The sequence below is a fragment of the Mercenaria mercenaria genome, chromosome 2 (assembly GCF_021730395.1).
Source record: "Mercenaria mercenaria strain notata chromosome 2, MADL_Memer_1, whole genome shotgun sequence".
In the NCBI taxonomy this organism is placed as follows: domain Eukaryota; kingdom Metazoa; phylum Mollusca; class Bivalvia; order Venerida; family Veneridae; genus Mercenaria; species Mercenaria mercenaria.
In genome coordinates this window covers 60,085,547-60,106,442 of record NC_069362.1, presented here as the reverse complement: position 1 = coordinate 60,106,442, position 20,896 = coordinate 60,085,547, and the positions used below count along the sequence as shown (strand labels likewise).

Sequence of the window (20,896 nt, the reverse complement as noted above, 5' to 3'; positions counted from 1 at the left end):
GATATACCCATTTTAATTTGAAATAAAGGTAATTTGACATAAAATCAGTCCATAGTTATCTACCATGATTGGCTCAGTCCAACAAATGACAATAATGAAATTTCAAATAAGTCCTATAAGTACTTACTGATATAAATCCATTTTGATTACAATCAGGGGAGGTAATCAGATATAAAATAACTCTGGAACCTACGATTGGATCTGATTTGTCATGGAATCCAAGATTTATTGTTGCTGAAGATATTTTGGAAGTTTGTATCAAATAAAACCATAAACAAGAGCTTGTCGGACACGAAATGCCCCCCTTGATGCATTCAGTAATCGCACAAGGAACAGAAATTATATGCTCACTGTAAACAAAAGTTCTACCATTCTGGTTTAATCCCACCTTGACCTTTAACCTATTAACCTAACAAGAGATTACAGAGTGATCTTGGCACCATCCACTGAGCCATTTTTGAATGTTCCAAATTTCAAGACTAGCTCAAGGTCAAAATCAAGGTCAAATTTCATTTCGGTACAAAACAATGTTTATGTGCTCCAAATTTGAAAGCTGTGGCTTGAGAAATGTGAAAGCAGGTCACTAGATCAATTTCAAGGTCAAAGTTCATTTCGATAGACAGAACTATGCATGTGCTTCAAATTTGGAGGCTGTAGCTTGAGAAATGTAAAAGTAGGTAATAGGTAAAAATCAATGTCAAATCAATGTCAAATTTCAATTCAGAACACAAAAATATGCATGCGGTCCAAATTTGAAGCCTGTAGCTTCAGAAATGTGAAAGTAGGTCACTAGGTCAATCTCAAGATCAAAGTTCATTCCGGTACACAAAAATATGCACGTGGTTCAAATTTGAAGGCTGTAGCTTGAGAAATGTGAAAGTAGGCCACTAGGTCAAAATCAAGGTCAAATTTTATTTCAGAACATAAAACTACGCAAGTGGTCCAAATCTGAAGCCTGTACCTTCAGAAATGATAAAGAAGGTCACTAGGTCAATCTCAAGATCAAAGTTCATTTCAGTACACAAAACTATGCTTGTGGTTCAAATTTGAAGGCTGTAGCTTGAGAAATGTGAAAGTAGGTCACTAAGTCAAAATCAAGGTCAAATTTTATTTTGGAACAAAAAACTATGCATGTTGTCCAAATTTAAAGCCTGTACCTTCAAAAATGTGAAAGTAGGTCACTAGGTCAATAACAAGGTCAAAGTTTGTTTCGGTACACAAACCTATGCATGTGGTCCAAATTTGAAGGCTGTAGCTACAGAAATGTGAAAGCTAAGGTCACTAGGTCAAGATCAAGGTCAACTCATGTCAAGGTTTATCTTGCCAGTCAAAGCTACACATGTGGTCTAAATTTGAATGATGTAAGTTATGGACATGAAGATTCTAAGTTTTTCCCTATATAAGTCTATATGAACCATATGACCCCTGGGGCGGGGCCATATTTGACCCTAGAGGGATAATTTGAACAAACCTGGTAGAGAACCACTAAATGATGCTACATTACAAAATATCAAAGCCATAGTCTTTGTGGTTTGGACAAGAAGATTTTCAAAGTTTTTCCCTATATAAGTCTATGTAAACCATGTAACCCCCAGGGCGGAGCCGTATTTGACCCTAGGGGAATAATTTGAACAATCTTAGTAGAGGACCACTAGATGATGTCATATACAAAATATCAAAGTCCTAGGCCCTGTGGTTTTGGACAAGAGGTTTTTCAAAGTTTTTTCCTATATAAGTCTATATAAACTACGTGACCCCCGGGGTGGGGCCATATTTGACCCCAGGGAAATAATCTAATAAATCTTGGTAGAGGACCACTAGATTTTGCTACATACCAAATATCAAAGCTCTAGGCCCTATGGTTTTGGACAAGAAAATCAGAAACCTTTTAACTGTTCCTGGTCAATGTGACCTTGACCTTTGATCTAATGACCTCAAAATCAACAGGGGTCATCTGCTGGTCATGGCCAACCTAGCTATCAATTTTCCTGACACTAGGCCCAAGCATTCTGGAGTTATTGCCCGGAAACCATTTTACTGTTCCTGGTCACTGTGACCTTGACCTTTGACATACTGACCTCAAAATCAATAGGGGTCATCTGCTGGTCATGGCCAACCTAACTATCAATTTTCCTGACACTAGGCCCAAGCATTCTGGAGTTATTGCCCGGAAACCATTTTACTGTTCCTGGTCACTGTGACCTTGACCTTGGACATACTGACCTCAAAATCAATAGGGGTCATCTGCTGGTCATGACCAACCTCCCTATCAACTTTCGTGACCCTAGGCTTAAGCGTTCTTTAGCTATCATCCGGAAACTGTTTTACTGTTCAGGATCACTGTGACCTTGACCTTTAACATACTGACCTCAAAATCAATAGAGGTCATCTGCTGGTCATGACCAACCTTCCTTTCAACTTTCATGATCCTAGGCCCAAGCGTTCTTGAGTTATCATCCGGAAACCGTTTTACTATTCAGGGTCACTGTGACCTTGACCTTTGACATACAGACCTCAAAATCAATAGGGGTCATCTGCTTGTGTTGACCAACCTCCCTATCAGCTTTCATGATCCTAGGCCCAAGCGTTCTTGAGTTATCATCCGGAAACGGATTGGTCTACATACCGACCGACCGACCGACATCTGCAAAACAATATACCCCTCCTTCTTCGAAGGGGGGCATAATGAAGTATCTATATGGCTGCAAAAGCCAAAATAGCCAATTTTGGACCTTTAAGGGGCCATAACTCTGGAACCCATGATGGAATCTGACCAGTTCAAGAAAGGAAACAAGATCTTGTGGTAATACAAATTGTGTGCAAGTTTGGTTAAAATCAAATCATAAATGAAGCTGCTATTGTGCAGATAAGGTCAAAATAGCTAATTTTGGCCCTTTCAGGGGCCATAACTCTGGAACCCATAAAGGGATCTGGCATTTAAAAAAGGAACCGAGATCTTATGGTGACACAAGTTTTGTGCAAGTTTGATTAAATTCAAATCTTAAATGAAGCTGCTATTGTGCAGACAAGGTCAAAATAGCTAATTCTGGTGGATCTTATGGTGATACAAGTTGTGTGCCAGTTTGGTAAAACTCAAGTTATAAACAAGCAAATTCGATGAATTGGTATCCCCCGCCGAAAGGGTTTGTGGTGAGGAATGGCAAAAAAATATATCCGGCAAAACGTTAAGGATGTTAATAAGAAGCAAATAATTTCATTAGTCAAAATCAATTTAACAGAAAACAAATGTTTAATTAAAGAGTACATAATAAATGTATGATACTTTGATCCTGACTAAAGAATTTATTTTGAATGGGATATGCTTACTGTAAAAAGCTTAGCTTTTAAAATTAAATGCAGTTAATTGAAATGTGAGTTTGAAGTTTAACTGGAACAAAATATTGTCTTTGAGTGGTTTGGCACCAGGTGTTGCTGTTTAACATGTACATTTGAACTTAAAAGAACAGAATGTCCTTAAGAGAACACAGGTAAGATATCTTGAACATGGCTGAGGGCAAGGTTTGTGCGGTCACAACTTAACATGTTGAAGGTTTGAACATTTAAAAAAAAAAAGGAATGGAAATATATATATATATGTATATATTTACTTTTTTAGGGGGTGGGGGTGCCGGGGAACGGGAGAGGAAACAAAATTTCACATGTTGATTATAAATATTGATGGAAAATTAAAAATGAAAAAAGGGGCAAAGGATGCATGATCAGTGGTGGGCATGACTGGGTGGAGGAGTGAGGTGGGGGAATGGTACAACTTGCATGTTGATAAATAATCATGGAAGGTTTGAAAAAAATCTAAAATAAGAAATGAAAAAAAAAAATTGGGGGGGGGGGGGGGGGGGGGGGGGGGGTGTTGGGAGGGGGACCAAGGCAAGTGGGTGTCCAGGTGTGGGTGCGCAACTTCACATGTTTATAAAAAATGTTCACAGAAAAGAATGAATGAAATTTAATGAAATTCTGCCAAATGGTAAGTTTGTTATGTACAAATATGTAGATTTTTAGAAAATTAAAGGGCAATAACTCTGAAGTTACAAAAGAAATCCGTACGAAATTGTGTGTGCACAACCACATTATAGTGTTCTAAATTCTGTTAAAGTTTCATAGTTCAAGGTCAAATATATCAAAAGTTATGATGCAGAAATTGCCATATCTATAGATCTATAGTACACTATATAGTTAACACTAGAAACTTCTAAGGTCCATAACTCTGGTGTTACTTGGGCAATCTGTCTGAAAATTGATGGGCCCCATAACCTCATAGTGGTGAACAGGTATATGAAGTTTGTTTGAAAAAAATCTAAAATAATGATTCTTTTTTTCTTTTTTTTGGGGGGGGGGGGGGGGTAGGGGGGATGGGGGGGGGTAGGGGTGTGATCAAGGTATCGGGTTGACGAGGTGTGGGTACACAACTTCACATGTTTACAATAAATGTTCATGGAAAAGAATGAAAGAAATTTAATGAAATTTTACCAAATGGTAAGTTTGTTATGTACAAATATGTGGATTTTTATACAATTAAAGGGCAATAACTCTTAATTTACAAATAAATCCGAACGAAATTGTGTGTACACAACCACATTATGGTGATCTAAATTCTGTTTAAGTTTCATAGTTCTAGGTCAAATATATCAAAAGTTATGATGCCGAAATTGCCATATTTATAGTACCCTATATAGTTAACACTAGAAACTTCTAAGGGCCATAACTCTGTTGTTACTTGGGCAATCTGACTGAAACTTGACAAGCCGCAAGAACTCATAGTGGTGAACAGGTATATGAAGTTTTAAATAAATATTCCCAACCATTTCCTAGATATGGCTCCGGACGGACGGACGGACGGACGGAAAGACGGACGGACGGACAACGCCAAAACTATATCCCTCCGACTTTTGTCGGGGGATAATAAAGCTGTTATTGTGCAGACAAGGTCAAAATAGTTAATTTTGGCCCTTTCAGGGGCCATAACTCTGGGACCCATAATGGAATCTGGCTAGTTTAAGAAAGGAACCGAGATCTTATGGTGATACAAGTTGTGTGCAAGGTTGGTAAAAATAAAATCTTAAATGAAACCACTATCGTGCAGACAAGAAATTGTTGACGCACGGACGGACGGACGGACGACGGACGACGTACGAAGGGTGATCACAAAAGCTCACTTTGTCATTATGTGACAGGTGAGCTAAAAAAGCTAATTTTGGCCCTTTCAGGGGCCATAACTCTGGAACCCATTAAGGGATCTGGTTGGTTCAATAAAGGAACCGAGATCTTAAGGTGACACAAGTTTTGTGCAAGTTTGATTAAATTCAAATCATAAATGAAGCTGCTATTGTACAGACAAGGTCAAAATAGCTAATTCTGGCCCTTTCAGGGGCCATAACTCTGGAACCCTTAATGGAATCTGGCCAGTTCAAGAAAGGAACCAAGATCTTATGGTGATACAAGTTGTGTGCAAGTTTGGTTAAATTCAAATCATAAATAAAGCTGCTATTGTGCAGACAAGGTCAAAATAGCTAATTCTGGCCCTTTAAGGGGCCATAACTCTAGAACCCATAATGGAATCTGGCCAGTTCAAGAAAGGAACCAAGATCTTATGGTGATACAAGTTGTGTGCAAGTTTGGTAAAAATCAAATCATAAATAAAGCTGTTTTTGTGCAGACAAGGTCAAAATAGCTCATTTTGGCCCTTTAGGGGCCGTAACTCTGGAACCCATAACAGGATCTGGCCAGTTCAAGAAAGGAACCAAGACCTTATGGTGATACAAGTTGTGTGCAAGTTTGGTTAAAAAAAATCATAAATGAAACCACTATCGTGCAGACAAGAAATTGTTGACGCACAAAAATAGCAAATTCTGGCCCTTTAAGGGGCAATAGAAACGATGATGGGATCTGGCCAGTTTTCAAAAGGAACTAAGATACTATGCCAATACAAGTTTTGTACAAGTTTGATAAAAACTGCTTGCAAAATGTGGTCTCTATCTTGTTCACATGAAATTGTGGATGGACGGACGGACGGACGACGGACGACAGACAAAGGGCGATCACAAAAGCTCACCCTGTCACTATGTGACAGGTGAGCTAAAAAGACATGCAGAAAAGGAGAAACAATTTTGGATTTTGAAATGTTCACTTATGATGTTCTTGCTTTAATTTTTAGTGAAGTAAACAAGAGCTGTCTACTGACTGTGCGCTTGACTTAGAAGCACAGCTTTTATATAAAAACTTTAGCATAATTATCTTAGCTGAAAAGGGGGCATACTTTGCTAAACCAGAGTTATGAAATATGCCTTGTGAGGTTATACAATGATTTATAGTTCAAACATCGTTTTTATCAAACGACAAGCGAGGGATTTTCAAAAAAGTAACCAACTTATTTTCATATTATTTCATAACTGAAGAATTTGATCCACTTAATCATGAATGAGTATTCATTGTTCCACCTACTATAGATTTCCCGCATTAAAGGAGGTGGAGGAATTACCAAAACAGGGACTGTATACAAGAAATATATAAATATCGAATTGTGTTTTTTAGCTTCTTTTTAATGCAAGCTTTACTTTCATAGTTCAAGTTTGACTCTTCTGCACCTTTCACTCTCAATCAATTACCTCTAATGGTCTAAAACTAATCCTGGGTGCACTTACTTTGTCTAGTTTTATTTATAAATGTAGTTGATTAAATTGTACTGTTAGATCATTACGAGTTAAACCTACATATTACATTTTTATTGAATAAGAGAATAAGAATATAATATTGTGTTCTACAAACTACTCGGTAAGTGAGTTGTCTACTATGCATTTATAATAACTAAATTAAAATCTTCCAGAACTGGATCAACCGCCAGTTTGCTAAAGGTTGGCACTAAAATGAACTTGTATAAAGTTGTAACAAACATGTACTTCTAGATCATGAGTGAAGATAAGACTAGCCAATGAATTCCATTAGAGACTGAAGAAGGCGTGGTTTAGTTATCTTCAATGAGAGCTTTTTGTTGCTTTAACCTGTAAGTAAAATAAAATGGTGTGTCTTAACTATAAGTCAGTTATAGATACAATTATTGTACTTCTAATGCATTAAGTTGTGCCTTCACTATGCTCTGTTTCGGAAAACGTAATTGCATTAAAATTTCAATAAATGGTCTATAAACTATACGTAAAAGTTTTATGGACAATCTGAGAACATACTTAATTACATGTAAATATGACAGACAGATTATGTGACCTTGACCTAAGACTACAGATCTGAGGTTCATGTTCTTTCAACATCGTCTCACAACTACCTACCTATATGTCAAGTTTGAATTCCTTACCTTAAATGGTTAATAAATTATGCTCCTGACATGAAATATGAAGGACAGATGTCACTTTGAGCTCAGTTTGTGACCTTGACCTCTGACCTACATACCCAAGTTCGAAGTCAATATCTTGAATGGATATTTAGTATTGCTCCGGACACATAATATGAAGAACTGTTTGACCTTTCAGCACAATTTGTGACCTTGGCCTTTGACCTGCACAGCCGATTTTAGCGCTCTGCGCATTGTCTCACCACTATGTACATATATGCCAAGTGTAAAGACAATACTTTTGTTGTTTAAAAAGTTACGCTCCAGACACTTATTATGATGGGTATAGGGATGCAGAGAGTGCCATCACGTAATATGTCCCAATTTTCCAAAAAGGGAGCATAAAAAGAATCATACTTTTGACAAAAAAAAAACACTCACACACTCACTAGAGTTATGTTACTTACCACATGAGGCCATCTTACAATGCCATAGACTTGTATGAGGTTTGAAAGTTTTTGGTCTAGTGATTTTTGAGAAATCTGTTGTCATTCCAAAATTTCCATGTTGAAAAGGGGCACCTGAAGACAGGTGTGAAGTTTGATAGCATTTGGCATAGTATATTTTGAGAAACCTGCTTACATGCAAAACCTTTACCAGAAATTCTGATTAAATAAGGTCGTAATTCTGACAAAATGAAAACTAAAGTTATGTAACTTTCTAATAAGGCTCTGAATATATGTGTAAAATTTGAAAGCATTAGACACAGATACTGACAAAAGCATGACTATTTGAATATCCAAATATTCAAGCTAAACAAACAGTAAAACAATGTTTTATGTGGTGACAGTGTAAAGTGGGGGCGGAGTGGGGGAGTAATGTGAATATGAGTGGATGGAAGATGCTAACAGACAATTTAAAGAACACTAGAAATAAGAAATAGAAATTATAGCTGAATTGGGGTTGGGGGTTTGCGAGCTGTTGACGGACACACCAGTGTATAAACAACATGTCTATATTCTGGCCTAGTTTTTGACCCCTAATGACCCAATTTCGAACTAGAAATCATCAAGACAAACATTCTAACCAAAAGATGATAGGTAAGGGTAAAGCACAAAGCACTATAAACATATAGCTAGGAGCCACACATTTGCAAAATAGGGCAACAACAAAAAGAAGCTGTAACGAAAAATATATTACAGTCCGATTGCTTAAAAAATCAAACAAGTACATATAAATTTATGCCAAATATAGACAGAGGAGGAGAAAGTGGTAAGGAGTAGAATGAGGTGGGAGAGGAGGTTGAAGGGGACAGTAGAACAAGGATGAATATACAAAGGGAATGCTACGTTCCTCAATCACAGTTACACTACAACGTAAACCACAATAGGACAGACATTCATGTACCAAAGATAAACACAAAACACAAAAGAACACTCAACAAACTAACAAAGAAAAACAGACAAGATACAAGAACACTAGTTGTAGGGCACCGCTTTAGACACACAAGCACACAAACACACACCTATGAGCAGGAAATAAAACAATCGTGTACTGCCTTAAGATTCCGGCAGCCAAAATAACCGGGGCACGAAAACACGAGCTGTCACAGGAGACAGCGCGCTCGACTATTTCGAAGCTGGATAGTGAAAATGGGCACATCTGAGGAAACTGGAGCTGTCACTGAAGTATTTAATGACTCCTGGTGGATGAAAATATTGCACAATAGCTTGAGTCTGTGTCAAAAGTGTTAAGTAAAGATAAAGTATATCAAAATACTATATAAGTATAATTTCAAGCAAAAAGGGGGCATAATTAATAAAATATTGGTGCAAGAGTTATGCACCTTGTGTCATATTACATGTATGTTGGTGATAAACAACTACTTCAAGTTTGAATTTAAAACCATTTCCATATAACTGAAATATATTGAAAATGCATCAAAATTAACATAAATTTCTAAGTAAACTAGAAATGTGTCCATGGGACACAGATGCCCCAACTACATGTCAAAGGAGAATATTTTTCCTAGGTCAGGCGCCATAACTTTTACAATTCTGAATGAATCTGGACGCGAAACCCCAGGTGCACAACCACAAATGCTGACCAACATTCCTTCAAACTTTGGTGACTCTAGGTAAAATACTTTTGAAGCTACACGCGACACAACATTAAAATGACCAATTTTTATCTAGGTCAGGGGCAATGACTCCTACACGACTGAATGTATCCGGACGCAAAACCCTAGGTGCACAACTGCACATGCTGACCAACATTCCTGTAAACTTTGGTGACTCTAGGTCAAATACTTTTAGAGCTACGCGAGACACAACATTAAAATGATCAATTTTTAACTAAGTCAGGGGCCATAACTCCTACATGACTGAGTGAATCCGGACGCGAAACCCCAGGTGCACAACTGCACATGCTGAACAACATTCCTGTAAACTTTGGTGACTCTAGGTCAAATACTTTTGGAGCTAGGCGCGACACAACATTAAAATGACCAATTTTTACAAAGTCAGGGGTCATTACTCCTACAAGACTGAATGAATCCGGACGCGAAACCCCAGGTGCACAACTACACATGCTGACCAACATTCCTGTAAAGTTTTGTGACTCTACGTCAAATACTTTTGGAGCTATGCGCGACACAACATTCTCGGAAGGACGGACGGACGGAGGACAGACAGAAAGACAGAATGACGGACGGACAAGGGCAAATCTATATGCCCCCCCCCCCCCCAACAAAAAAAAAAGTGGGGGCATAAAATGGAGCATAATTTATGAAAAATTGGTGCAAGAGGTAAGAACCTTGTGTCATATAATGTGGGTGGTAAGGTGAAACAACTATTTTAAGTTTGAATCAAATCCATTTAGTAATAACTGAGATAAATTGAAAGTGCACTAAAACTTTAACGTGACATTCTAAGTAAAAAGGGGGATCATTCATGAAATATTGGTGCCAGAGTCATGACCTTTGAGCTATATGATGTGGGTGATGATGAGGAACAACTATTTTAAGTTTGAATCAATTCCATTAAGTTATAACTGAGATAAAGTGAAAGTGCACCAAAACTTTAACCTGAAATTCTAAGTAAAAAGGAGATAATGCATGAAATATTGGTGCAAGAGCTATGACCCTTCTGTCATATGATGTGGGTGATGATGAGGAACAGTCATTTTAAGTTTGAAGCAAATCCATTAAGTAATAACAAAGATAAAGAGAAAGTGCATCATAACTTTAACCAAAGTGCGGACGTGATAGAATGCCGACGCCGACGCCGGGTCAAGTAGGATAGCTCTCCATACTTCTTATAGTCCAGCTAAAAATTGCATAAAGATTGGGTCACAACTTTGGCCTCTAGCGCGTTCACAAGCTTTTCCTATGATCAGCCTACTGACCTAGTTTTTAGCCCCACATGACCAAGTTTCAACCTTGACCTAGAGATTATCAAGAAAAACATTCTCACCAAGCTTTATAAATATTGGGTCACAACTGTGGCTTCTAGTGTGTTCACAAGGCAAAATGTTGACAGACGCCGGACAATGACCAGTCACAATACCTCACCTATAATAACAGCTTACTTTAAACGAAGTTCAAGTGAGCTACTAAACGTATATCTCTTTGAGAGGGGAAAGCATATCAAGATATCAAGAAATATAAGAAATTAAAGGAAAAAATAGGGAAGAGGGATGGTTGTGTATGGAGTAGTAGGTGAGGATAGAATAATAAGAGTGGCAGTGACAGGATAACAAGAGACAATATCAATAAGCACAAGAAACTAAAAGCAAAACAAGCTTCCCAAAGAATAGGTGTCATCGAATCTGTAATTTCTATCACCCTAAGAAGTTTGAAGATTCTGGGTCAAATTGTTGTCAAGCTATTGGTTGGAAACAGTTTTCAATGTTCTGGCCCTGTTGACCCAAACTTAATGAAAGGACCCAAAAAGCATGGGTCATTTATTCTGCATGTCCAATCATCCTATGAAGTTTAAACATTCTGGGTCAGGTGGTTCTCAAGTTATTGACTGAAAACTGTTTTTCATGTTCAGGCCCCTGTGACCTTGAACTTTGATGGAGTGACCTCAAAATCAATAAGGATCATCTGTTCTGTAGGTCCAATCATCTTATAAAGTTTCAGTATTGCAGGTCAAGTGGTTTGAAAGTTATTGATTGGAAACAGTTTTCCATGTTCAGGCCCCTGTGACCTTGACCTTTAATGGAGTGACCCAAAAATCAATAGTGGTCATTTGCTCTGCACGTCCAATCATCTTATGAAGTTTAACCCTTAGCCTGCTAAATTTCTAAAATGGACTTGTCCGTCATTCAATTTGGGCAATACCATTTTTTATTCGAAGGGGTGTTCACTGAAAATTTACTAACTGAATAGCGAACAGTGCAGACCATGATCACCCTGCACAGATGTGCAGGCTGACCTTGGTCTGCACTGGTCGCAAAGGCAGAGTCACTTGCCACCAGCAGGCTAAAGGTTAAGTAGTCTAGAAATAGTGGTTCAAGAGTTATTGAAAAACTGCTTTTCATGTTCAGGTCCCTGTGATCTTTACCCACACCATAAGCCCTATCACCCTATGAAGTTTGAAGGCTCTAGGTCAAATGCTTATACAGTTATTGATCGGAATCGAAAAATGATGGATTTACAGACAAGGCAAAAGCAATATGTCTCCCCAAATAGGATGAGGAGGAGGCGTGGTGGGGCGGGGGGTTGTTAACTTTAATCAACAAATTTCTAAGCAGTAATTGTTTTTTTTTTACGAAGAAAAGATATATCCAGGTCTACAAACTTACTGAACCATTTTTTTTATATTTATGTAGGCTACTTTTAAACTCTGACAGTGTTCGAAAGGTTTATACATGGCCAATCTATAGTAATATGCTGTATCAATCTTAAATAAGCACTTCTGTAGGTCATTTAAAGACCGGTCACCACACCTAGTGAGCTACTTTATCCTCTAACATGAACTTCTGCAAATTATTCTGATACTACTGGTATAATACATTCTACAAGATGACAGGTGGACAATTTATGTCCTCCCTGAATTAATGTGTCTGCAAAGTTATTCAGTCAATCTCTTTTCTGTATACTTTTAACAAGAGTTCCACCAAGCGGGGCAATATACGCCCAAAGGGTTATATCAGAGGATGGGAGCAAAATTTAAAGAACTTGTCTGTTGAAGCCTAAAGGTCTGGAACAACAAAAGAAATTCCAAAAAGGAAATTGTAAGTCTACAATAAATCCTTAACAGGTATAGATATGTCAGAATACACCTAAAATTGAGGGTACCATCCATGCTGTACCACAGAGAAGTAATTTCGACTTTTTGCCCTATGGCCCATAATAAAAAAGTTACAAGATAAACTATTTATAGTAACATAAAAGTGAAATTCATAAAAAAATTATTGTACGTGAACAATCTGCCAGATAAAAACAAGAACACCGCAATGCGGAGTAATATACACACGAAACAAAGTCATATGACCTTTGATCCCCAAGTGTGACCTTGACCTTGAAGCAAGCCATATGGAACATGCGCTCTGCACGTCGTCTTAATGTGGTGAATATTTGTGTCAAGGTTCTTCGAAATCCTTCAAGGGGTTCAAGAGTTACAGAGCGGACACGAAATTGCTAACAGACGGACGAACAGGCGGGCACCGGGGGTATAACATAATACGTCCCTTCGGGCGTATGAAACATAAAATAATAACTATCTTACACTGTAGAAATAAAGTGTGGTCTAAACTTCACCTAATACATTTAGTATTGTGCATACTACTACATTGATAATTCAATATATATTTACACATTAAATCACGTTGTCTTGGCCTTATATAATTATACCACTGTCAATTTGTAACTAGATACTTGTTATTTCTAAACTTTTTCATGATTACCGTTATAGAAATACAATAGAATAGTTATTTTGAGGTAGTCTTTACAGCACATAGATACTGATCAAGACTTTGTACCTGTAAGCAGAACAAACCGTTCATTTTAATTTCGCAAGTTATATTTAATGCAAACTCAAGGGAGGTATGTGTTGGATTTCTCTTTAGCTCAATATTTGTCTATAATCAATTACAATTTTAAAATTTAGATCACAGTTGTAAGGACATAAATCATTATATATATTGATACTACTTAGTTAAGAAGTTACAAACACTTTTATCATTTATTGCAATATTTAAATGTTGAATTACATGTAAGTAAATTACTTTGTTTACCTAGCATTAGCAACTATAAAACTTTAGCAACATTATTTAACTTTTTGTCAAAGTAGAAATTTGGCTTCTAATTGCATTCATAATGCACAAATGATTTAATATCATGGCAATTTTATGGTTTGCAGCTTCACAGTATTCAACTGGTAGCAACGGCACTCACTGTAAGACCCAATTGTCTTCCATTTCAGCAACAGCATCAAGACAACTCTCACCAGGTAAGTCTTCTTCCAATATTCCCTAAAAGTTATATAACTGAAACAAAAACATCTGTGCATACTGAAAGACTTTAAAAGAACATGTAAGTCAAGAGCACCACTTGCATGTGCCAGAAAAGTGTTATGGTCCCTCTAATTGAAGAAACCTTATAAACCAATACAAATTTTAAGCCATATTTAACCCAATTTTAGACCATGATTTTAAAAATTAGGAGACAAAAGCTCGCACCCACTTTACATTTCGGCAAAGATGGTCATCGGTTTTTACTAAATTATTTTTAACTTTAATTTTAGAACAGAATTTTAAAGATATTTTGGTACAAATAAAAGTCAGAAATCCGAGTCTTTGTGTTTTCATTTTTCGGCAAAGGCCGACTCTGATTTTATCAAAACTTACCAATGTTATCGAATTTTACTAAATTTTAGCAAATTTTAAACAGTATAATCTTTAATCTAAATAGAACTAATATAAATGGCTTCAAAATAACTTTTTGAAGGACACAATTAAGAACATTACAAAATAAACATTAAAAGTTAGGTCAGCATTCTTTTGTGTATGTGTTAGGGACCTATGGTGGCATACAAGCGCACGGTCCGGGACACCGGCAACCATAGGAAAGTCTAGTAGTGATGATGTACACACCGCAAAATTTAGGCGTTACTTACACAGCGATAATGTATTTATTATTTAATATAATCACTAGAAACTTTCAGTACCGCTAGAAAATTTAAGGCAATTTTGATAAGATAATAGCAGAATGTTTTAAGCAAAATTGAATAGAAACAACCGATTTTGTTTTTTAAATTACCTGCACAATTTCATACAGCGCAAAAAGCTATTTCGTTTTTATAGTAAATAAATGCAATACATTACGGCCAGAAGTTATCAAAAACAGAATTGAAAAATCTTTAAAAACTAAAAAATGGCAGCATTTTAAAAACATAGAGTGAACAGTGTTGTCAAACAAATTTCTGTTAAATTACCTATAGCTGCATCGTGCGTGTAAAGTTTATAGCGGATTTTAATAAGTTTTAAATAAATCTTTGTTCTTAATTTTATTATGTTGTTTTTAATGATAAAAAGTAGAGTATAGACAGTTCATGGCCGTGACAGTTGTCCCCTTGGATGTACTGTGTGTAAGTCAGGAAGGGAAACCGCGGGAATCCTTGTGGATGAATTCGTAAATTAATAACTTGCAGTATTAAACAGTCAGGCACGTAGCTGGGGCATTTTTCATAGTACACAGAGGTAATGTGAGGGTCGGGGTATCCTCCTGATATTTTTTGAAGCAAAAATATTGCATAAATAACTTATTTTTCTCATTTATTTTATATGAAATGTATGGTTTATTTTGTATCCGTGTAATATTACACGTGTACATACATGTGTGCAAGTTTTTATTCAAAACAGATGTTTCGTAGTAACAAACTTTCGAAATATCATTATAATTGGATATATCATTCAAGGGATATGTCTATAAGTAAATATACGATAGTAAATGAATTTTACCGTAACTCTAGTTTTGCCTTCGTGATCCCGCGCTTCATGTTTTGCCTGCCCAGTGAAATGACGATGGTGGAGAGCTAGATCACGATGGCAAAGTTTTAGCTCTTATTTGATCTATGTAAACAAACATGGTTTGTAAGGAACATATTTCCATGCCCCAATGTTAAAATATATATACATTGAAATAACACATATTAAGATATAGCGAACCAAAAAAGTCTTTTTCAGAAGTTTTATACGAGGCTTTAACATTAGCTTTGGGCAGACATTGTAATAACATATTGATTCGTAAAACAAATATTGAAATCATAGCGTGATAGTTGATATCTGAACAACATCTAAAACCAATTAAGTATTACACTGAAATCTTGATCTGAATGTAGTTTAATGTCTTCTGAAATATAATATATATAATTCAGTTAGTAATAGGCCAATAAAAATATATAATCACCAATTATAAAAGAAACAAGATATTTTTCTCACTGTGAACTGGATGTCACAGTAGTATCCTACGACTTGTGGGGCAATAGCGTAATATTTAATCGGGCGTAATTATTTGATTTCTATAGGATTTTATTTTCTACAACAATGTGACCATGGACTTATTGATAATTGTATACATTTAAGTACAATTATTAGACATAGCAGATATTCTTTGACGTCTGAAAACAACTTGATAATTATTATGTGCGAAAATTATGTCTGTACTATTTCAAAAAATATTCTATTCGAAATTCGTTTTAGACTTGAAGGCCAAAATTTGTTTCATTTTTTTTTAACATTGTGTTAAAATTTTATTATAGAAGTTCGCCTCTTTAAACCGTTAGAATAGACATCGTATGATTGTAATATTTCACATGTTCAGGATTATTACAAAATAAGTAATCAAATAGAATGATAATGAAATAAATTTCAAACCTATACAAAAATTGTTTTAAAACTATAAAGACAATTGGTGAATTTAAATGCATGTTGAATCAACTTATTATAAATCAGTTCGCTATACAAATAATTCCTATTGGTAAGGAACATGTAATATATGTTTAACAATCACATTTTGCATGTCCCATTGAGTTCGCTATTCTACTTATTAAAAACAGAATATGAAGTAAGCAATGATTGTATATGCAGCAATCTCTGTTGCATGATTTAGACTTCGTATTGAAACGACATAGAATAGCAATTTGAATTGTGTATGTTTGCCAGATTTTCACTACGCAGCTGCGTATCTGCGTAAAGGCAGCTACGCGCCTGACAGTATTAAAACATTTTTGTAACATCTATTTGAAATTTGGAACTCTGGAAAGTTAACACCTAAAACATTAAAAGAACAAAACAATCATACCACCACCAATACCCAGATATGTTCTAAAGCTAACACCCGGGCTTTGAATTAAGGCCCCTTTAATCATATAAAGTACACTAATTACGATTTGGAACACATCCAGTCTAGATTTAGGATAAAGATGTAGTAACAGAAATAAAAATTTATGGCAGAATTATGTGGATTCACGGGCGTACTGGTGTATAGGTAGCTAGGCGCCTGTTTGCATGCATTTCTTTTCCGTTTCTCATGCGGCGCCTGCGCTCCTTGTACGGCGATGGTCGTTCCATCCAGTGGACGGTTTTGAGCATGTTCAAAATTTGGAACGTACAGTCCATAGGACAAAGTTGACTGTTAGATGTACGGTAGCCATGCGCTGGTATGCGTTTTGTTCGTTACTCGTGCGTTCCTTATTCTGTACTTGTCCGGTTCGCATCCGTTCTTGTCCGGTGGATCTGATTCACGGCCGGACTACTACCGGACATGCAATGTATGTAACGTATGTTCAATGGACGATAACTGACAATACATTCGTCAAACCTTCGAAGAATGTTTTATCAATTTCTCACGTGTTGCGCTTATGTTTTACATGGTACAGGCCCGTTACTAGTAAGGTGATGTCCGTTAATTGAACGTTAATCGTCCTGTATATGTGGGTTGATCTTGCGATCATAATGCGTTTTATGCGCCATACGATGAGCGTTCGTTAACGCTATACGGTGTAGTGTGACTGACACATAAAGAATACCTTTCATGAAATTGGATACTTTGATTTTACAAGTGATTATTCAAAGTTTAGAACACAGTATTGGCATAAACATTGAAGATTGTATAATATGTATAACCATTAACTTGAAATCTAAGAATAAAAACTTAAATGTATTGCAAAATTTCAAAACTAAGAAAATACAGATTAGTATTTCATACTTGAATGAGTTTCAGTCCTTTTTTCTCAAGCTCAAGAAAGATTTAATTCAGACAAATGCAACCGATTTACAAAGGAAATATGTTTGTGTCAAAATTTAATTTTGGAGGTTTGAAAGGTGTTGATTTACCTGTAGCCAACAACACAATATAATTCACAGAAGATTTTAGCAGGCACTATTGTGTAATTAAAAGTGATTTAATGTGCTATGGCCACCACATCTACCCCTCTAGCAATTCTATTTTGATGACTGCAGTAAATTAAAAATAAATCAAAACTTCTTGTCAATTTGGCCTCCTATCCTACAGATGCATTAAACTGGTATTAACGTTATGGTAACAAATCAACTGGTAAGTTTGCGGTTTGTAAATCAAATGGTATAAATCAACTCTTACCACTTGTTAAGTTTGTTACAGTAAATTAACTGGTTTAACACTGGTTTGTGGTAGTAACCAACTGGTAACACTAGTTTGCAACAGTAATTAAACCAGTAACACTAGTTTATGATAAAGTAAATCAAGTCTGGTTTATGGAAATAAATGCAAAAAAATCATAAAATGAAATAAATTACTTCATTATGAAAGGTCAAGATATTTTGCTCACATAATTTGTAGGTCTAAAATATAATAATGTTTTTAACATTGTTTATTTCAGAGAAAACATGGCTGTCCCTGGTAAAAAGGCACCACAGAAATTATCTTCAACCCTGTCTCAAGGTTCTGGAGAAGATTTTGAAGTTTTCTGTCAGCCATGCGACAGAGATGACCTCAGACTACCTGCCGTCGGGTACTGTGAAGATTGTGAAGAGCATTTGTGTGACTCGTGCTTTAACACCCACAGGAAACCAAAACCAATTCGACATCATAAACTTCTAGGTAAAGACAACATTCCACGCACTCAAAATCTGTCTACAATGTCTAGTTCTACTAATGTTGGACAGCCAGATGATCTTTCAACTCCTTGCTCTAAACACACAAAAGAAATGATCAAGTTCTACTGCCGTGACCATAAAGCACTTCTATGCAGTGTATGTGTGAGCCTTCACCATACCCGCACATCTTGCCTGGTCGACTACATACCTGATATATCTGGACACACCATTGACGGCACTGAGTTCAAAGACACTCTTACATGTCTTAACAAAATAACTGAGGAATGTCATACTATTACAGCAGATCTGAGGCGAATGATTGCAAAATCAAACACTTCCTTGACAGATGTTCTTGCAGAAATAAAGGAGTTCAGGGACGACATTAACTATAGGTTTGATGCACTTGAAGAGGAAGCTTCAGATGCAGCAAATGCCCTAAAACAAGAGAATGACACCAAGTTGAAGACCATAGATAAAACATGTGATAATGTCAGTAAAGATCTGAAAGCATCATCTGATATAATAAAACAACTCAACACAACCAAGAAAGCAGACAGACTTTTCACTGAGCTAAAAAATGCTGACCAACTAATCCGAGATAATGAAAAAAGAATGTTGCAAGTAAAATCCACTGGAGTTACAAAAGAATATATATTTATTCCAAGTAATGCCATTCAATCACTTCTTCAAAACGAGAAGTCACTTGGCACATTAACAGCTAAAACACTATCAAGGATAATTTCTCATACAAACATCTGTGCCAAGACATCATCAGATGGAGGAGATTGTTGCATTACAGGAATTGCAGCTTCTTTTCAAAACCAAATATTTCTTGCAGACTACAACAATCATTCAATTAAAATGGTAGACATCAATACTCAATCTATTCAACAACTGAGTCTAGTTTCACAGCCATGGGACATCACCACAACCACCAGAGATGAACTTGCTGTCACAATGCCAAGTAACAAAACAATACAGTTGATATCCTATTCCTCAATCAGACTCTCTAAGAAAAACACACTTAAAGCAGATGGATTGTGTTATGGTATTAGTAACTGCCAGGGGAAATTTGCAGTAACATTTCAGAGACCTGCAAAACTGCAAATCATCGACTTGAAAGGCACTGTACAATCAACAGTCATAACAAACACAAATGGTGAAAATATTTTCAAACATCCAGAATATGTCACTAGCAACAGTAATGCTATCTATGTATCTGACTGTGAAATGAAAGCGGTTATATGGTTGAACTGGCAAGGAAGACTTATGGGTAGTTATGGAGGGATAGAATCTCCACGAGGTCTTGCCATGTTAGATGATGGATCATTCTATGTGAGTGATATGGGAAAATGTAACATACTCAATGTAACTGGTGACTGTAAAGAGAGTACAACCGTACTGAAGGATTTAGATCATCCAGTGGCTATTTGCTGGTGTGATGCAACCAAAACATTTTATATCTGTAGTATCAGTAATGACGAAAGAAAAATGAACATTATTCAAATCTACAAGAGGTCATAATACAGAGAACTGATTTTCGTCTGATATAACATCAGAGTGCAAAAAAACATCAACTTTTAGATAATGTTACATTTACCCAAGAAATAACAACAAGTTTGGATAGAACTCCAGACTCAACTATTGAATTAGTGTGCTGACCACAGTTATATACATTTGACTTCATTGTACATAATTTCATGAAAGTGTACATATAAAAAGAAGCAGTCGATTCATTTAGTTTTTTACCTCCATTGTTTACATGTTTAAAATATATCCAAACAGTTATAAACTAGTGTATCATGCAGTGTTCACAATAGCTACTGATAATATTGTTTATTTACATATGTTGGAGAACAAAATATCCCTAAAAGACAGAAATGTTTATGACTAGGAACTCCTATTTTAAATTATTGAATATTTTAACTGCTCTACAGTGTACTTTGTGTGACAATATGGAAAGGAACATTAGCATTTTCTAAATATTTCTGACTTTTTCTCATATTTTCATTATCTATGACCACATTACATATCTTAAAAGTAGCATGGGAAATACAGACAAGTTGACAAGAACAGAAAACTCCCATTATAATATTTCTTCTTTTTAGCATCACAGTCTGTCATATGACTGGTCAAACTTTCTGCAAAAACAAGTTCATCAAGAAGCTAGGAGGATCTTTGAACGTTGACAGTGACCTTGATCCAAGAAACCATAAAACAGTCCCGACCTTTGTCTTAATAAAATCTATATATGCACCAAATATTTATGAGTTGGAACAATTTTCTATTTTTAGAGACAATGACCTTGACCCAACAGACCCAAAATACAATGTCAACCTATGTCTCGATAATTTTAAGCCCTCTACAAACCAAGTTACCACCTAAACAGAAGATATTGAGCGGAAGCTATTTTTTCTATTTTTAGTAAAAGTTAAAAAGGGGCATAACTCTGAAAATATTGCCAAAAGAGTAATGTCCCTTGTCACACATGTGCACACTGTCACTATATGCAAG

At 36.1% G+C, this 20,896-nt stretch overlaps 1 protein-coding gene across 3 annotated transcripts; it reads left to right on the top strand.

Annotated features, from left to right (window-relative positions):
• The first annotated feature begins 13,228 nt into the window (after nt 1-13,228).
• On the top strand, nt 13,229-20,369 carry LOC123564050 (E3 ubiquitin-protein ligase TRIM71-like). 3 transcript variants are annotated; one of them, XM_045357314.2, is made up of 3 exons: nt 13,229-13,349; nt 13,666-13,755; nt 18,166-20,369. In XM_045357314.2, the coding sequence occupies exon 3, from the start codon at nt 18,173-18,175 to the stop codon at nt 19,904-19,906; it is 1,734 nt and encodes a 577-aa protein (XP_045213249.2). In that variant the 5' UTR covers nt 13,229-13,349; nt 13,666-13,755; nt 18,166-18,172; the 3' UTR covers nt 19,907-20,369. The 3 variants fall into 3 exon arrangements, with proteins under 3 accessions (XP_045213249.2, XP_053392675.1, XP_053392676.1); XM_053536700.1 differs by having other exon boundaries at nt 13,264-13,349; nt 13,729-13,755; XM_053536701.1 differs by lacking the exon at nt 13,229-13,349 and adding an exon at nt 13,424-13,518.
• Nucleotides 20,370-20,896: the final 527 nt, after the last annotated feature.